The 14,254-nt window shown below is 37.6% G+C and overlaps 1 protein-coding gene across 3 annotated transcripts in view; it reads left to right on the top strand.

Annotated features, from left to right (window-relative positions):
* The first annotated feature begins 6,993 nt into the window (after positions 1–6,993).
* RPRD1A (regulation of nuclear pre-mRNA domain containing 1A) overlaps positions 6,994–14,254 on the top strand; it is a 38,473-nt gene continuing 31,212 nt past the window's right edge. Inside the window, exons 1-6 of one of the 3 annotated variants that reach the window (XM_035895472.1) lie at positions 6,994–7,108; positions 10,576–10,705; positions 11,477–11,583; positions 11,662–11,756; positions 12,726–12,852; positions 12,951–13,126. In XM_035895472.1, coding sequence (XP_035751365.1) covers positions 7,048–7,108; positions 10,576–10,705; positions 11,477–11,583; positions 11,662–11,756; positions 12,726–12,852; positions 12,951–13,126 — 696 coding nt within the window. In that variant the 5' untranslated portion in view covers positions 6,994–7,047. Of the gene's footprint in view, positions 7,109–9,731; positions 9,760–10,575; positions 10,706–11,476; positions 11,584–11,661; positions 11,757–12,725; positions 12,853–12,950; positions 13,127–14,254 lie in introns of those variants that run through there. The other 2 variants (XM_035895474.1, XM_035895473.1) reach the window with 2 other exon arrangements.

The following is a 14,254-nucleotide window of genomic DNA, read 5'->3' as shown; positions in this document are numbered from 1 at the left end:
TTGATGTTGAGTGTGTTGACTTAGATTCTTAGTGGCTTTCCTTTTATCGGGAAAGGATTTGCAGCTATAGGCAGTGGTTGAGGGACTGAAAGGTAGAAATGGCTTTTGAAGGTTTATTTGACCTGACTGGAAATTAACTTGATCTTAAGCTGATTCGTTTAAGAAACAGAAAAATCACTTGCTAGAACTCTGCCTTGCTCTAGGAAATCTTACTGTCTTCCAATAGCTTCCTTTGGAGCCCCATTAATATGTGGATCTTTAATGGGAAAAGTAGAAGGCTACATTTTCAAGTGGAGAGGAAAAATAACATGAAGCCATTACAGGACTTAAAAGAGAAACCACTCCCTTAGTTTCGTGCAACTGAGAGGAATAGTTGACTTGTAGAAATGATGTGTAATGGAATAGAAGGAGTGCATGGCTGGATCACAATTACCTCTTGGTTAGGGGCCATGACTTAATAGCAGATGGATGGAACCACCCTTAAAATAAAAATCTTGAGTACGAAGTAATACTAAACTTCACGCTATAGTATGGAAATATGTTCCTTTAAACTCTATAGGTTTTCACATGGATGCTGTGTTTTTGTTTAAAATATGCTTTTTGTGTGAAATATTATCTTTTGAACCTTCAAGCATGAGTTAATTTTTTTTTTCTGTTGCCTGAAGAAAGTAGTATTTGGTGGCATATTTCGTCTTGTGAAATAAACATATTTTCACTGTATGTTTATTGCAAGTTTTCTTTCTTGCTCTGAGAACAAATGAATGGATCTTCCCTCTGCATCTGAAACATTTCACACTTCTGGGCCTTCTAAACAAAAAACTTTAATGTTTGATGTTCTGAATGATATCAGAAAGGTGTCTTAAACTAATTTACAAACAGCCAGAGTTATGGTTGCTTGTCTTAACATGCACAGTACCAGTTCATAATAATGTGTAATACTAATGGTCAGTCCTTAACTTCAGTATTAACATAATTTTACCGTTATGCTATTTGACTAATTGAAGTAATGAAACATTTGAAGCATGATGGGCTACATGTTTGAAGGTGGCATTGAGAGGCAAGGGTAACTATCTTAAGAACTCATGGGAATGCTTTGCTTTATCTCAACTTTCGGTGTCTGTCTTCCACTTTTAAGCCTGTTTGGAGGATGTAGCTCAGGAACTTTGGATGAGCGTAGCTGCTGTGATTGGTTTCATCTTCAGTTTGGTTGAAGTTGTTGTTCAGCTTTTGCTGCTTCAAAGTAAGATTTTTCTGGTGACCTCTTTTTGGAAGCCAGCCTTAAAGGGTCTGTGGAAAGCATGTTGGTAGTCTGCCTAGTAGCAGTAGGCTAGTTGCTTTCAAGGCTCTGCACCTTCTCTTCTGGGCTTTTAGGCCTTATGTGAAGTGTTTCTTCTTTCATGTGTTCCTCTACCACTTCATTTGAAGCTGGCATAGTTAAGGTACACAGGATGTATTTTGATTTTCCATCTCTGATAATAGCTGAGCTTCACAAATGTTAGCTGCCATTTGCCCGGTACTAACTTTTTGCTAATTGCAGCACATAATTGTAAGATGGTCCCTAATCCCCAAAGAGTGGATTTAGTGGTCTAAGCAGACAGCATGTTGAAGATAAGAAGGAAACCAGTATGCTGTGGTGAAGTGACTTGCATAAAACGTAACAAAGCAGAACAGTGGCAATGAGGCCATAAATAGACTAAGTTTAAGGATCCTGACTTGCCCGCCATCCAAGCCACAGAAACATGATTTCCTTCCTACCTGAGAAGAAAACTGTCTCTATTTGGGGAATACAGACACAAAAATGACTGGCATTGTCTGCTGCTATTGTCAGCCAGTAGTGTCCTGGAACTGAAAATTGAACCTTGCCTTTGTAAATTCCATTTCCTTTCATTATATCCCTCTTTTATTGTCAACCCTGTCTCCAGACCTTCTTTCCAGCCTACTCCATTTCAGGCTTGTGGAACACTGTTTAACCAACTGAGTTGAACACAACACAGTGTGATACTACATTTTTTTCTGGATGCTTTCAGTTTTGGTAAAAGATCCCTTGTGTCAAATTGACTTGCATGAACCTTTCTGAAGATGTCTCTAGTTATTTGTGAAAACAAGTGCTAGGATCACATCTCTTCTTCCTAAATATTTGGTTCTGCTTCTATTATTTTAAAAACAGTTGTCTTTCTATCATGTTGGAGTAGAGGTGAAGAGGCAGCTTTTCAAATGTGCATATAACTTAGGCAACATAAAATCTTAGTCCCTTGCTGTTTACTTGGATCAGTTGGTAGTGTTCAGGTCCCATATTAGGGTATCTCTACAGATTGTTGGTTCTGTACACCTTCATCTACAGGCTTTCTACAGCTGAACTTTCATTGATTCTCTTGGTGAATTCTTGGATGTAAACTTGGAGAATGGGCAAAACTTGCACGTCTTTGTCATAACTGGGAGCAGTTGCGTAATGTTGGATTACAGTGTAAAGTTGTATTAAGACAGTGGATGTAACTGATTACTGAAGGAGTATACATATATGCTTTTTCCCTAATGCTACCATAATTTTTATATGCAGTTCTTAAAATACTGCCATGTAGAATTCATAGGAATGTTCTTAGAAATAATAAAAAAATGGAGGAAAGCTACTGTAGTGTATTCTAGAATTGACTGTATTGTGAAAGTATTGATAACCCTGAATTGTCCAGACACTCCTAGTGTCACAAATATTTAAGGAGAGGATGTCATCTTATATAACCAGTAGTTTGGTGAAATTATGATAAGGAGTTGCATATTACATGCTTCAAGAGACTGAGTGTAGAGACATGCTGCATAATGGCTGACCTAAAATATGGGCTAATGGGAAATGTTTGGATAAACTGTGCCGCTCGGGTGGGGCTGTGGCAGAGCTGGTGCTCTGCCTGGGGTATTAAGTATTCCTGATTCTGCACCTGTGCAAAACCACTCAGATGTCACTCCAGGTACTCCACATTTTAGTGTAGGTAGTTGGTCTTTTTCGCTGTTACTATGATTAGTGGAGAATAAGTTCTTTAGTTCATTGATCTTTAGTTCACTGGGAAGTAAAATGATGAGAAAAGATTAATAGAAGGCCTTTAACTTAAATGACTACTGCAGTGAAATAAAGATTTCTCCTGTTTTGACAGATAAGCAGAGGTCTACAATGACAACAGAACAGCTCCTTTTCTACTGTGCTGTTGATTAAATATGTCTTTAAATATTTCTGTTGCTTTTTTTGCTGACAGTGTCTTGTGCTGCGCTGCTCTGAAAATCCAGCAAAACCAATAATTATTTTTGAAATAAATGAGTTCCCTGGTGGAAAGCTGGTGCTGGCAGAAAGGAGACTGTGAGGATGGTGTCACCCCTTTAGGCCGCAGCCTGTGTTAGCACTGGCTTAATGCTGATCATGAGTCTGCATTCTTTTGAATTTCATAGTTGATTTATGGAATAATTTGGTGGGGAGGCTACTCTTTCAATACCTCATTTGTAGTAAATGTCTTACTAACATGAGAATCTCATGCAGTTTAGATTTTTATTCTAGAAAACTGTGGCTTATTTTTCCTTCCGTACTTGTGAGATCGCAGCTGCATGATTGCTTCAAGGCAACTTGTGTGGATTAACTTTCGTGATAATGTTGCCGCAATCTAATTATTTTACAGAGGCCTTCTGAGTGGGGGTTAGGTAGAATTTTGTAAAGGCTTGAAAAGTGTGCACTGAGGAAAATGATCCTGCTTCAGCTAGATTTCAAATGTATGAAATTTAATACTTAAAGTTAAATAGTTAATTACGTAGTAGTCGTAAACTTACTCAGTATTTAAGTAGTTAAGTAGTACTGATTAATTAGCTGTAATGTGAATACATCAGTCATTCCCTAAATGTAACTGATGGGCTTGTTAAAACTATTTACTTTTGTGTATCCATAAAGGGATTGACTTGCATGTTTTTTTTAAACTAAGTAGTGGCATTACACATATAATTTTGTTGTGTAAGCATGCAGCCACTCAGTGGCTGCTGAGAAAACCCTTAGGAACCTTAGCCCTTGAAGAGGCTCTTCTGGGATGTAGGCTGTTGAGGCTTATTTTTATTTGCAAATCGTGTATGTTCATTTTCCTACATATCTTGCTCCCTGGTTTCAAGATTGTCTGCAACTGTAGGGGTTTGTTTGCTTGTGTGTTTTGTTTTGAAATGAAAAATTCCAGTTTTATAATTCAAAGCATCAGCTTTCAAGGGTGAATAGTAAGTGTTTGTTCAGTAGGCTTCATGTGATGTTTGCTGTACTAAGTTAAAATGTGTTCTGTTTAAAAGGGAAAAATACAATAAAATTACTAAATGTTTGAGTATGGTAATATGGGACTTTTTATTTCAAGCTTTTTTTTTTCTTTTTTCCCCGACAACTGATTTTCTGTTAGCTTTTCCAGGTCTAGCTCTGTTACTTGTTAGGTATTTACATCCTAGTGATAGTTTGATAGTTGTTGTGCTGTATCTTTAAACCTAATTTCAGATTCAGGTATCTGTTTCCTCAGAGCCTGACATGGAAGCTCATAGATTAGTCAGTCTCAGAAACTGATGCTGAACAACCCCCTTCCCCCTCCCAATCGCTTGACCGCTTGTTCTGGCTGTCATCTGTCACCCAACCCCTGTCACACACTGATCATTGTCTTCACTGCAGGGCTTATGCAGGTTAGCAGAGCCATTGCGTATTGTCCTTAAGACAGCTACAATTGTCGTAAGTACATCTGGGCTGCTACAGAGGGACATATTTTTAGTACTCAACTGCCAGTTTACCTGCTGTTCCAGTTTGTTATGCTTGAACTTTTGTTTTGGGTTGTTGAAGTCGTTCTGTGGTATAAGAAGCAACTGGTTTTGCTTATTGATGGCTACAACTTCTGCTGCTGGGACATATGCTAGTGTTTGGGTCCTCACTCATTACAGCTGTTGGCATTGATGCAATACATTTTTCTTAAGCTAGTGGCTGTTGTGGCAGTTGCTCAATGCTGCTGAAAATGGTAAGATGGAGGATCTTAGTCAGCAAACTGAGAAGGCCTAGCAACGCTGAAACCAGATTTGAAAGTTGTACTACATCTGAATTACTCTGATACCCAGTTAACTGCTTTGGAGCAGAACCACAGCCAGAAGTGGTAGAAATATATTGCCCTGCAGATGTGAAGTGGATTTCAGGAAACAAGTTGCTGATTTAAAACAATTGTTTTCTTTACTATGTAGTGTAGTTTTTCTGCCAAGAGAAGGAATCTTTCTCTACTGGTGGTTGTAAGATTATTTTACTTAATGGTGCTATAGTGTCAATGGCCAATGTGATACACTTGAGAGAGTAATTAGATTTTGTTTTATTTAAAAGAAACAAAAATTATGGCTTACTGATTTCACTGGTCAGGAGGTATTCTTGAGGAGGCCAGTAAGATATGCAAGATGGAGGTGCTTGTGGGTACCTTCCTGCTTATCCATATGAATCTTCTCATCTATGCAAAAAGGGTTGGAGGCCAACCAATAGCAGACAAAACTTCAGATGAACATGAGTTGTTGAGTTCAGTTGGAGAACTGTATTTTCTACATATATAATTTACAAAATGACCTACAGTGAGGAGCAACAGATTAGCAACGTAAGAACCTTTCACTTAAAGTGGTCACATTTGGATTAATGACCTACAGTGAGGAGCAACAGATTAGCAACCTTTCACTTAAAGTGGTCACATTTGGATGGTGTAATCCAGGCTGACTAGTTGACTGTAATATTAGTCTTGAAAGAATGCAGTGTGTACAAATTATATTCATTTATTGCTGTACCACGCGTATCCTGGTATCTTACCTGTACCTGCCTGTCTTTCATTATTCTGTTTCTGAGTGCTTAAGTGTCTTTTTCCTATCCTAAACCTGTTGTTGCTGCTGTGGTCCATACCTATCTTGGCATTGTGCACGCCAGGCAATGGAAGGAATGTGTTCAGGTAATTGAAGAATACACTAAGTGCAGTGGGAAGCTTCTGCACAGTAATTATGTTGGAATGGTTTCCTTGGTTTGTGACCAACTTTCTCGCATCCTCATGGTAATTTGATGCTGATGGCCTGTTTCCCAGTGGTGGCTGTATGCTGTGTTCCCTTTCTCTACTAGCCTCTAAACTCAAAGTCAAGATACTTGGACCCTCAAACCTTGAATGCACATTCTATGGCCCATCTCATTCCCCTCTTTGTAGAGGAAACAGCTGTTCTCAAACCATAGTAAAATTCACCAGGAGAATCGGGTGACTGTGCAATGTTGAACACTTAGTTTAACTTTTTCAAAACAGAAGGTTAATGAATTTTAAGATTAAGTGCTCGTTGTACAACATGTCTTTTATGGATTATATTATCTTTCAGTTGTCCTTTCTGGTGGTAGCCTCTCAAGTGACTTTTTACAGATACACTTTCAGTTGTGTTACCAAAGATGCTGCCCTTAATCAGCTTGCATAAAAACTCAGGCTAGCTCTCAGTGTGAAGGGTCAGTGATCTTGCACTCAAGTTTCAGTGGTGCTTGGCTTAAAAAAAGATGAGTTGGGTCTCATAATAAAAATCTTGAAAGCTTGTCAGATGTTTACGAAGATGTCGTGTAACTTCTCATGCAGAGATATGAAGCATGCTATTGACACCCGAAGTGTGCCAGGGATCTGGAGAGAAGCACATCTGTTGCTCTTACTCTGCTGCATGTATGTAGACTAATGCAATTCAGAAGCAGTTGAGCCAAATCTTTATTTGAATCTGTATTAGAGAACTTTAGTTAAAAGGAAACCATTTAGTACTGATAAGTGTTGTGGGATTTTTAACCTACTGATGCTCATTTTCTCAAAACCTCTGGTTAAATTATATTTTAATTCAAGGTCAGTTGGCATAGCAGAGCCAGTGTGTAGAACACTAAAGCCTGATTCAACATTTTCAGATGGGTCAATAGTCCGTACACTTGTAAGTGAAATCCCTTATTGCCTGTGTGTTTCTCTGTAGTTTCTTCTTGTATATCAAAGACGGCAAATCTCTCTCAGCTCTAGGGAAGAAATATAGAACAGCATGAAACTAATGGGCGTGTTTCTAGCAATCTTCATGGGAGCTCTATTTCCAATGCCACGAGGTAATTGGGGAGAAGACAAATACAGGTGATTATGTTGGCTTTGATTGCCAGAGTTAACCTCAGTGAAAACAACATGCTTACTGCTTTCCAAGGTAAAATACTAGAGTTTCTTGCACTGAAATGTTGGCTCTTCAGTGTTAGAGTTCTCCAAGTGTTATGGACTTAAGCATACAATGTCAGGGCATCTATATTGGACTGGTAAAGAACCAGAAATACCCAGGCCAGGCTAACAAGTATGCATTCCTAAGAAGTATAGATTGCTGAAAACTTAAGACTTGATAATGAGGATGGTAAATCTCTCCACCATAGATGCCTGATTACACTAGTTGCAGGTGAAATACCATGAATAGCTGTGGAGTATTCATTGGCATTTAAATGTCAGATATGTTTTCAGGACAGACTTCACTTCAGCTGCAAGTTGCCAATCCCAGTTAGTTTCTTTGTGGATGCTTTAAGAGTAATCTGTTTAATATTGGCCCTTATATCAGCCAGCTCCATTGACCTGTTAAAATATTTCAGAATTCAGCACTTCAGGGAGCTGCTTTGGTGGGTAAATGGTAAATCTAACCGAAGCAAGCAGAAGAGTTACGTGAACACTGCACAGAGCTTCTGAAAAGATGACTCAATCCAACATGGATGCTTTCTTAGTAGTTTGTGTTTGCATACCGTACTGTTTGTGTACCAGAAATACTGTGAGCTACCTACTTCTAACACTGTACGCTCTAGCAGTATGTGCCTTTCAGATCCTTTTTTTAACCTAAGTTCATACCTTTTTTCTTTCATTTTCTTCTGTCAGTAAAAGTGCTTTTGCTAATAGCCTTCCCATGTGTCAATGACACTGTGAAATAGTCTAACTGTTCTTTGATCCATTTTGGTGTTCTGAGGTATATCAAAGCCCAGGGCTGAAAAGTTAGTGTCGCTGTTACTGAAGAGTGATGCTTAAAACAGATAATGTTTTTCAGAACACATTTATCTCGTCTCTGGAATTTAATTTTGTATTATAGTTAATTTACAGTCATAGTAACTAATAGAGCATTTGGGTTTTTTCAGCTCAGAGTTGTCAACCTCAGTTGCTAAAGGTTATATTACACTTCAGTCTCTTGTAAGGCAAAGAAGTAGTAGGCCAGTATGCAACTCCTGAAGATTTGTGAAGTGAAAGGGAACGCTTTGTGAGAGTAGTAGGTAATTTTTAGCTTTGGCATTTTGCACAGAGCATTCTTACAGCAAGAGGAGTTAAATTTTACTTCACAATATTCTTTGTGAACATAAAGGTAGAATATTAGTTGAATTTGTAACCAAAGCCACAGATAGCTTAATAGTGTTTTGAGGATTTTTGTTCATTAAATGCAGCTTTGTTTCTGTTGTATTGTAGTAGGAATCTGAAAAGGTAATACTAGAGGAAGTAAGCCTGAAAGTAATTTTTCTGGGTTTTAGCATGGTTTTTCCAAATACACAATATTACTCTGTTTACTGTAGTGAATAGATAAAGTCTAGGCTTTGTGACAATCAACATCACCTGACTTCATGGCACTGCATACATCTCCTGTCTTTACCAGCTCAGTTGATTTGGTTACTTGTTGGAAACAAGGAAATTGCATCTGTCACAAATGAGTTACATCACTGAGGATGAAAACGTGACCTTTTTTCTGTGAAATGGGTGGACAAGGACATATCCTGCATGCAGTTCGGAAAATGTAGTATGGGGAACAGTCTGCTTCATTAGGTTTTGAGTCCTAATTCTGGGCTCACTTAAGAAAGGGGGCAGGGGGGGATGTCAGGGTCAGCTTTGGTAAATGCTAGTTAATTTTGGTGTATCTGTGAGACAAGATGTGTTTTCTAAGATATTCTGTTTGAATAATTCAAAGCTTTATATGTGTCAGAACTAGGATTTACCTGAAACATAGGTAGAAGTGTTGCTATATTGTTAGTCAATTTTTAATACAGGAATTAAGTAGTATAAGTTCAGAAAAATCTACATTTTAATTTAGCCAGATTTTGACCTCAAATAGTTGAATTTCCTGAGTGTGTGCATGTAGTGACTTCACTGTTTGGAGCAGACTTTTAATAGATCCAGGACTTCCAAACTAATTCTTTTTCGCTGCATTTTAGTTTGCCTTGATTCTAAGAGAGGTGCATTTTTACCTTTAATGCACGGGGTTTTTTTCCCCACTTAATCCAGAACTCTTTACTTGTTGGATACATCTGTCCAAGAGGATGGGAAAAATTCAATACTGCAAGGAGCAATCCTTCAGAGAAGTCTTTATATAGTGCAAAATTTATTCCCCAAAACATTTCTTTAGAATGGAAGCATATCAACATTGAATTTTGTTTGTATGTGAGGGTACTGTTTCTGCATATTTGAGAGGGTGCAATGGCAATTGACAAAATCAAATCATATTGGGTACTAAGCACGAGTTTTAGGAAATGCTTGATTTGCTTTACCATAGTGCTACTTTCCTCAAGAGGGCAGAAAAATCTTAAATCTTGTCTTGCAGGAGAAACCTTTTTTAAAGTCGGAGCATACCTACCGAGACTGTGTGGTGGTAATGGATGCTGAAAGTTTTTCTGGTGTTAATGCAAGGTTAAAGTGCACAATAAGAGTTGCAGCTCTGAGAAACCTGTAGAAGGTGAAGATTATATGAAGTGTGATGGTAAATGAAAATGCCTGAGTAGGAATACTTAGAAAACATGCAATAGGTTTTCAAAGGCAACTTGTAAATTGGAGGCTTGTAATCTATTGCACGTTAATGGGAATGGGGTAAAATTCTTAAGACGCTTGGAGAAGAGAGACCTGCAGCAGCCTGAAAGTGATTCTGGAAAATGTTTTCTTGCTATTACAGCTGCAGACACATGGGTGTTTTAATGATTAGGAGATGAGTGAGGGGAGTATCACAGTGATATGGAGAGATTGACTCGGGATTGACTGCTCAGTTTGCTCAAATACAAGAATGAGGGGTGCTTATACAAGACTGAGTGAAATTCAAACTGAAAGGAGGAGGTTCTTCACATGAATGATTGCGGATCTGTGAAGCACCTTGTCAGGGGATTTAATAATGGGTGTATGTAAGAAATTTATGGAGGCTCAAAGGGAAGCTAAAGTACATGGAAGAAATTTATGAAGGCTACCAAGAGACAAATCACATTGGGCTCAAGAAAACACCTGAAAATAGTTGGGGGCTGAAGAACACTTGGGAATGTCATGTTTTTTTCTCTTTGGAGATGAGGCTAGAGGGAACTTGTGTCATATTATGAAGGAGGAAGAATCTGAGCAGAAGAGAGAAAAGCCAATGGGTGACCAAAGTATTTTCACATTTTTAAGTACAAAATTAGAGTGAAATGCTGTAAGCAGTAATGAGAATAGGAAAAACACATTTGATTTAGGTTTTTTGTGTTTAGTATGAATGTGTGTAAATAGATTGGAGGAACTAAAATTTCTAATTATTCTTGTTTACTGCTCTTTTTATTAGCAAAACCAAATAGGAAGCTGACATTCCTGTATTTGGCCAATGATGTCATACAGAACAGCAAAAGGAAAGGACCAGAATTTACGAAAGACTTTGCTCCAGTAATAGTGGAGGCTTTTAAGCATGTTTCAAGGTACAGTAAACTGCTATGTGCAGTGTCCTTCATCATACTGTATTTGAAGAGGATTTAGAGAAGTCTTCAATTCATTGCTTCTGACCCAGCTAGTCCTTGTGTGCTATTTCTGTACTTGAAGTCTTGTTAATTCAATTTATTCAGTGTTCTTTTGATCTTGGATAGTCTTAATGATGTTGGATGAAGTTATGTAGTAAATTCATACGCATTCAGTCCCTTTTGCCTTAGAAAGCTGTTAGTTATGCCCTAAGACCTTCTTTCAGTCTGTGTTTATATGCTACAACAGTTTGATATGTTTCATTACTAGTGTTGCATGATTTGTTTTTTCCCAGTAGCCATTCATCTTATTGCATGAGGATGCTAGAGTCTTGATACAGAATTATTTTCACATGATACACAGCTGTTGAAGCCACACAAACCTATTTGCAGTGTTTGCATAATAGGGTTACAGACCTACAGATTTATGGATTGAGAAGGCAAACAGAAAGAGGGAATTGGGCGTTGGCTTTTTTATGTGCTTGCTAAGAAATCTTGAACTGGTCTTTGCTTTCTTTTCTTTAAAATGTGATTTTGTTATTTTCCGAGATTACTGGACTTCTGGTACTTTATCAAAGTATGCCGCTAAGAAATCTTGAACTGGTCTTTGCTTTCTTTAAAATGTGATTTTGTTATTTTCTGAGATTACTGGACTTCTGGTACTTTATCAAAGGTCCTTCTGTGAAAGATAATCATATGACAGTGCTGTACTTTTGCTTTTTTTTCTTGTAACAGTGAGTCTGATGAGAGTTGTAAGAAACACCTTGGCCGAGTGCTCTCTATCTGGGAAGAAAGGTCTGTTTATGAAAATGATGTATTAGAACAACTTAGGCAAGCTTTGTGTAAGTATTTTGTGTGTGTATGAAGATTCAGTCTCTTGTTTGAAATACTGTTTCTCTGACTCCTCTGTTTTCGTTTAGATGGAGACAGAAAGGTGAGGAAGCGCACATACGAACAGATAAAAGTTGATGAAAATAACTGTTCACCTCGAAGTTCTCCCACTGAACCTCCACAGGTAAGCACGTTTATAAAATTCTGTATTGCATATGGTTTGTTACAGAGTTTTTCGGTTACTGTTGTTTTTGAACGGTCTCTGTTTTTCTCTTTAATGAGAGGCTGTTTCTGAGCAAGGGTGACTACACCAGAAACTTTTCTTCACAGTACTTTAGGTTACAAGTGGAGCTAAGAAGTTGAGTGTGCTGTAACTTTAGTCAGTTTAACACCAAACTGGAATGTGTGAAGTATATATCCAGTTTTGTCCAAATCAGGATTTCAGCATTAGTTTCTACAGTATTTTTGCTTCTCATTTGGTTTCCAGGGTGTAACCAGTAACACCTTTTATTAGAACAGGATTGTTATTGGTTTATCAGTAAAATATTTCTCAATGTTACAATCATGATGTTTGAGAAGTTCTTGTCTGTCTTGCATTGTTACGACTCTTATAACTCCTGTAGGGTTTTTTGTTATGGTACTGCCCCATCTCAGAAGGCTTTTTGGTGTGGCAAGGAATGAGTGTCCTCGAACAATCACAACTTAGTATGGTTCTCTGTAATAGACATCTGGGCTTCTATGAACATCAGCCCTACTTCCAAAAGAAGTGCACTGATCTAGTCTGATGTGATAGTGAAGCCAAAACTACAAGAAAAATAATTTCAAAAATGTATAGTAAAATGAAAGGTACTGTAAAACAATCACTACTGTCAAAAATAAGATTTGCAGTCCTGTACCAAGAATTTATATGAAAAATCTTATTTTAGCAAGGTGACATTTAAAACTAGGAGCACTGCAATGCTTTTCTGAGAATGAATAGCTTAGTTTTGTTTTGGTTTCAGTCTGAGAGGGGATAAAATGTTGCTATAATGCTGATACCATAAATGCTTTTAAAATTACCATCAAAATCATTCCATAAGCTTATTGTGAAATACTGTTTTGTACTAGGATCTGTTTATTTAAACTAGTTCTCAATCTTGCATGCTTTTTTCAGACCACAGATCTCATTAGAGCATTACAAGAACTAGAAAATGCTGCCTCTGGGGATGCAGCAGTTCATCAGAGAATAGCTTCTTTGCCTATAGAGGTCCAAGATGTGTCCCTGTTAGACAGAATAACAGGTGAGGGTTGGGGATCCAGTAACTGAAATGCTGTTCTGAGAACTTAACAGTATATAATGAAATCATACTTTCCTTGTTTTTCTCTGCTTGCTTTTTAGATAAGGAATCTGGAGAGCAACTTTCCAAAATGGTAGATGATGCATGTATGTTGCTGGCGGATTACAATGGCAGGTTGGCAGCTGAAATAGATGATAGAAAACAGCTAACTCGAATGTTGTCGGACTTTCTCCGATGTCAGAAAGAATTCCTTGCAGAGAAAGAGCATAAGCTGGAAGTGCGTAATGTTTTGTTTTAGTCCATTCTTCACTAAAGCTTGTTCTTGCAAATGTTTTTAGTTTGCCTAAACAAATGTTCTTTCCAAAGGTAAATATTTAATCACCACTGTTAGGTCTTTGCTTCCAGCACATTTATAACAAGATTTTTTTTTTTGTTCTAGTGTTCTAAATCTATTAAACCAGCTCAACATTAGGTAATGTTACAACTGTCACTGCTTCAGTGTTTGTCTTCCTGGTTTTCAGCCTATTCAGTTTTCATTATATATACAGACTTAGTTTTAATAATATGGATAGAAAGTCTTATCCTGAATGGTACAAACTTAATTCTTAATTTTTTTTCTTGTTATTTTCATTCATTGTTTTACGTTTTAGTTGTGTATTACATTGTTTAGTAATACCCTTTTTGTGAATAGAATTATCTTTCTGGTAGTTGTAGCTTTGCAAAGGCACTTAAAGGATAAGAATTTAATTACTGGTTTTAGCACAACTTTTTAACCTGACTCAAGCATCCATTAAATCCAGTAAAATGTGGTTTTAGGTTCTACAGTCTCTAACACAGGTGGTTAGGAGCATTTGTAGTACCAGCACCATTAGGACAGGACAAATCATTAATAAAAAAAGGATGCAGAGTGAACAACTTGTTATGAGCAAATGATCTCCTAAGTTATTCTGCTCTTTGCTATTACCAGTCATCTGTTTTTCCTTTTCTGACGCATAATACTGTCAAGCCTCCTGTTGAACACCCCATGTATCCTAAATAGATCCATAATTTCATGTCCGCTGATTCCCAAATCTCATCTCTGCTTCGACACATAGGTTCCAGCACTAAGTTGGGTATTAGAGTAATAGAACTGAAGCTGCATGCTTTTGCAAGGGGAGATAGCTGAACAATTGCAGCGCCCTGTAACTGCAGCATATGCATGTAATCCTTACATGGTGCACAAATTAATTGCTCTTCAGGTTTCATATCATACAGACCTGTCGAGATGTTCTTTACTCTGTGGTTTCTTTACCCTTCCATAACTTGATTTTGGGTTTTGTGGTGTCTATGTTCAGGAATATGCTGTTCATAATGTAGCTGAAGTGATCATTCAGATCAGTTGTGTCATTCCTAGACTACTGTTATT

This window comes from Egretta garzetta, unplaced genomic scaffold, assembly GCF_000687185.1.
Source record: "Egretta garzetta isolate BGI_Z169 unplaced genomic scaffold, ASM68718v1 scaffold405, whole genome shotgun sequence".
Classification (NCBI taxonomy): domain Eukaryota; kingdom Metazoa; phylum Chordata; class Aves; order Pelecaniformes; family Ardeidae; genus Egretta; species Egretta garzetta.
Note: the sequence above shows the minus strand (reverse complement) of the source record. Positions and strands in the feature narration are given on the sequence as shown.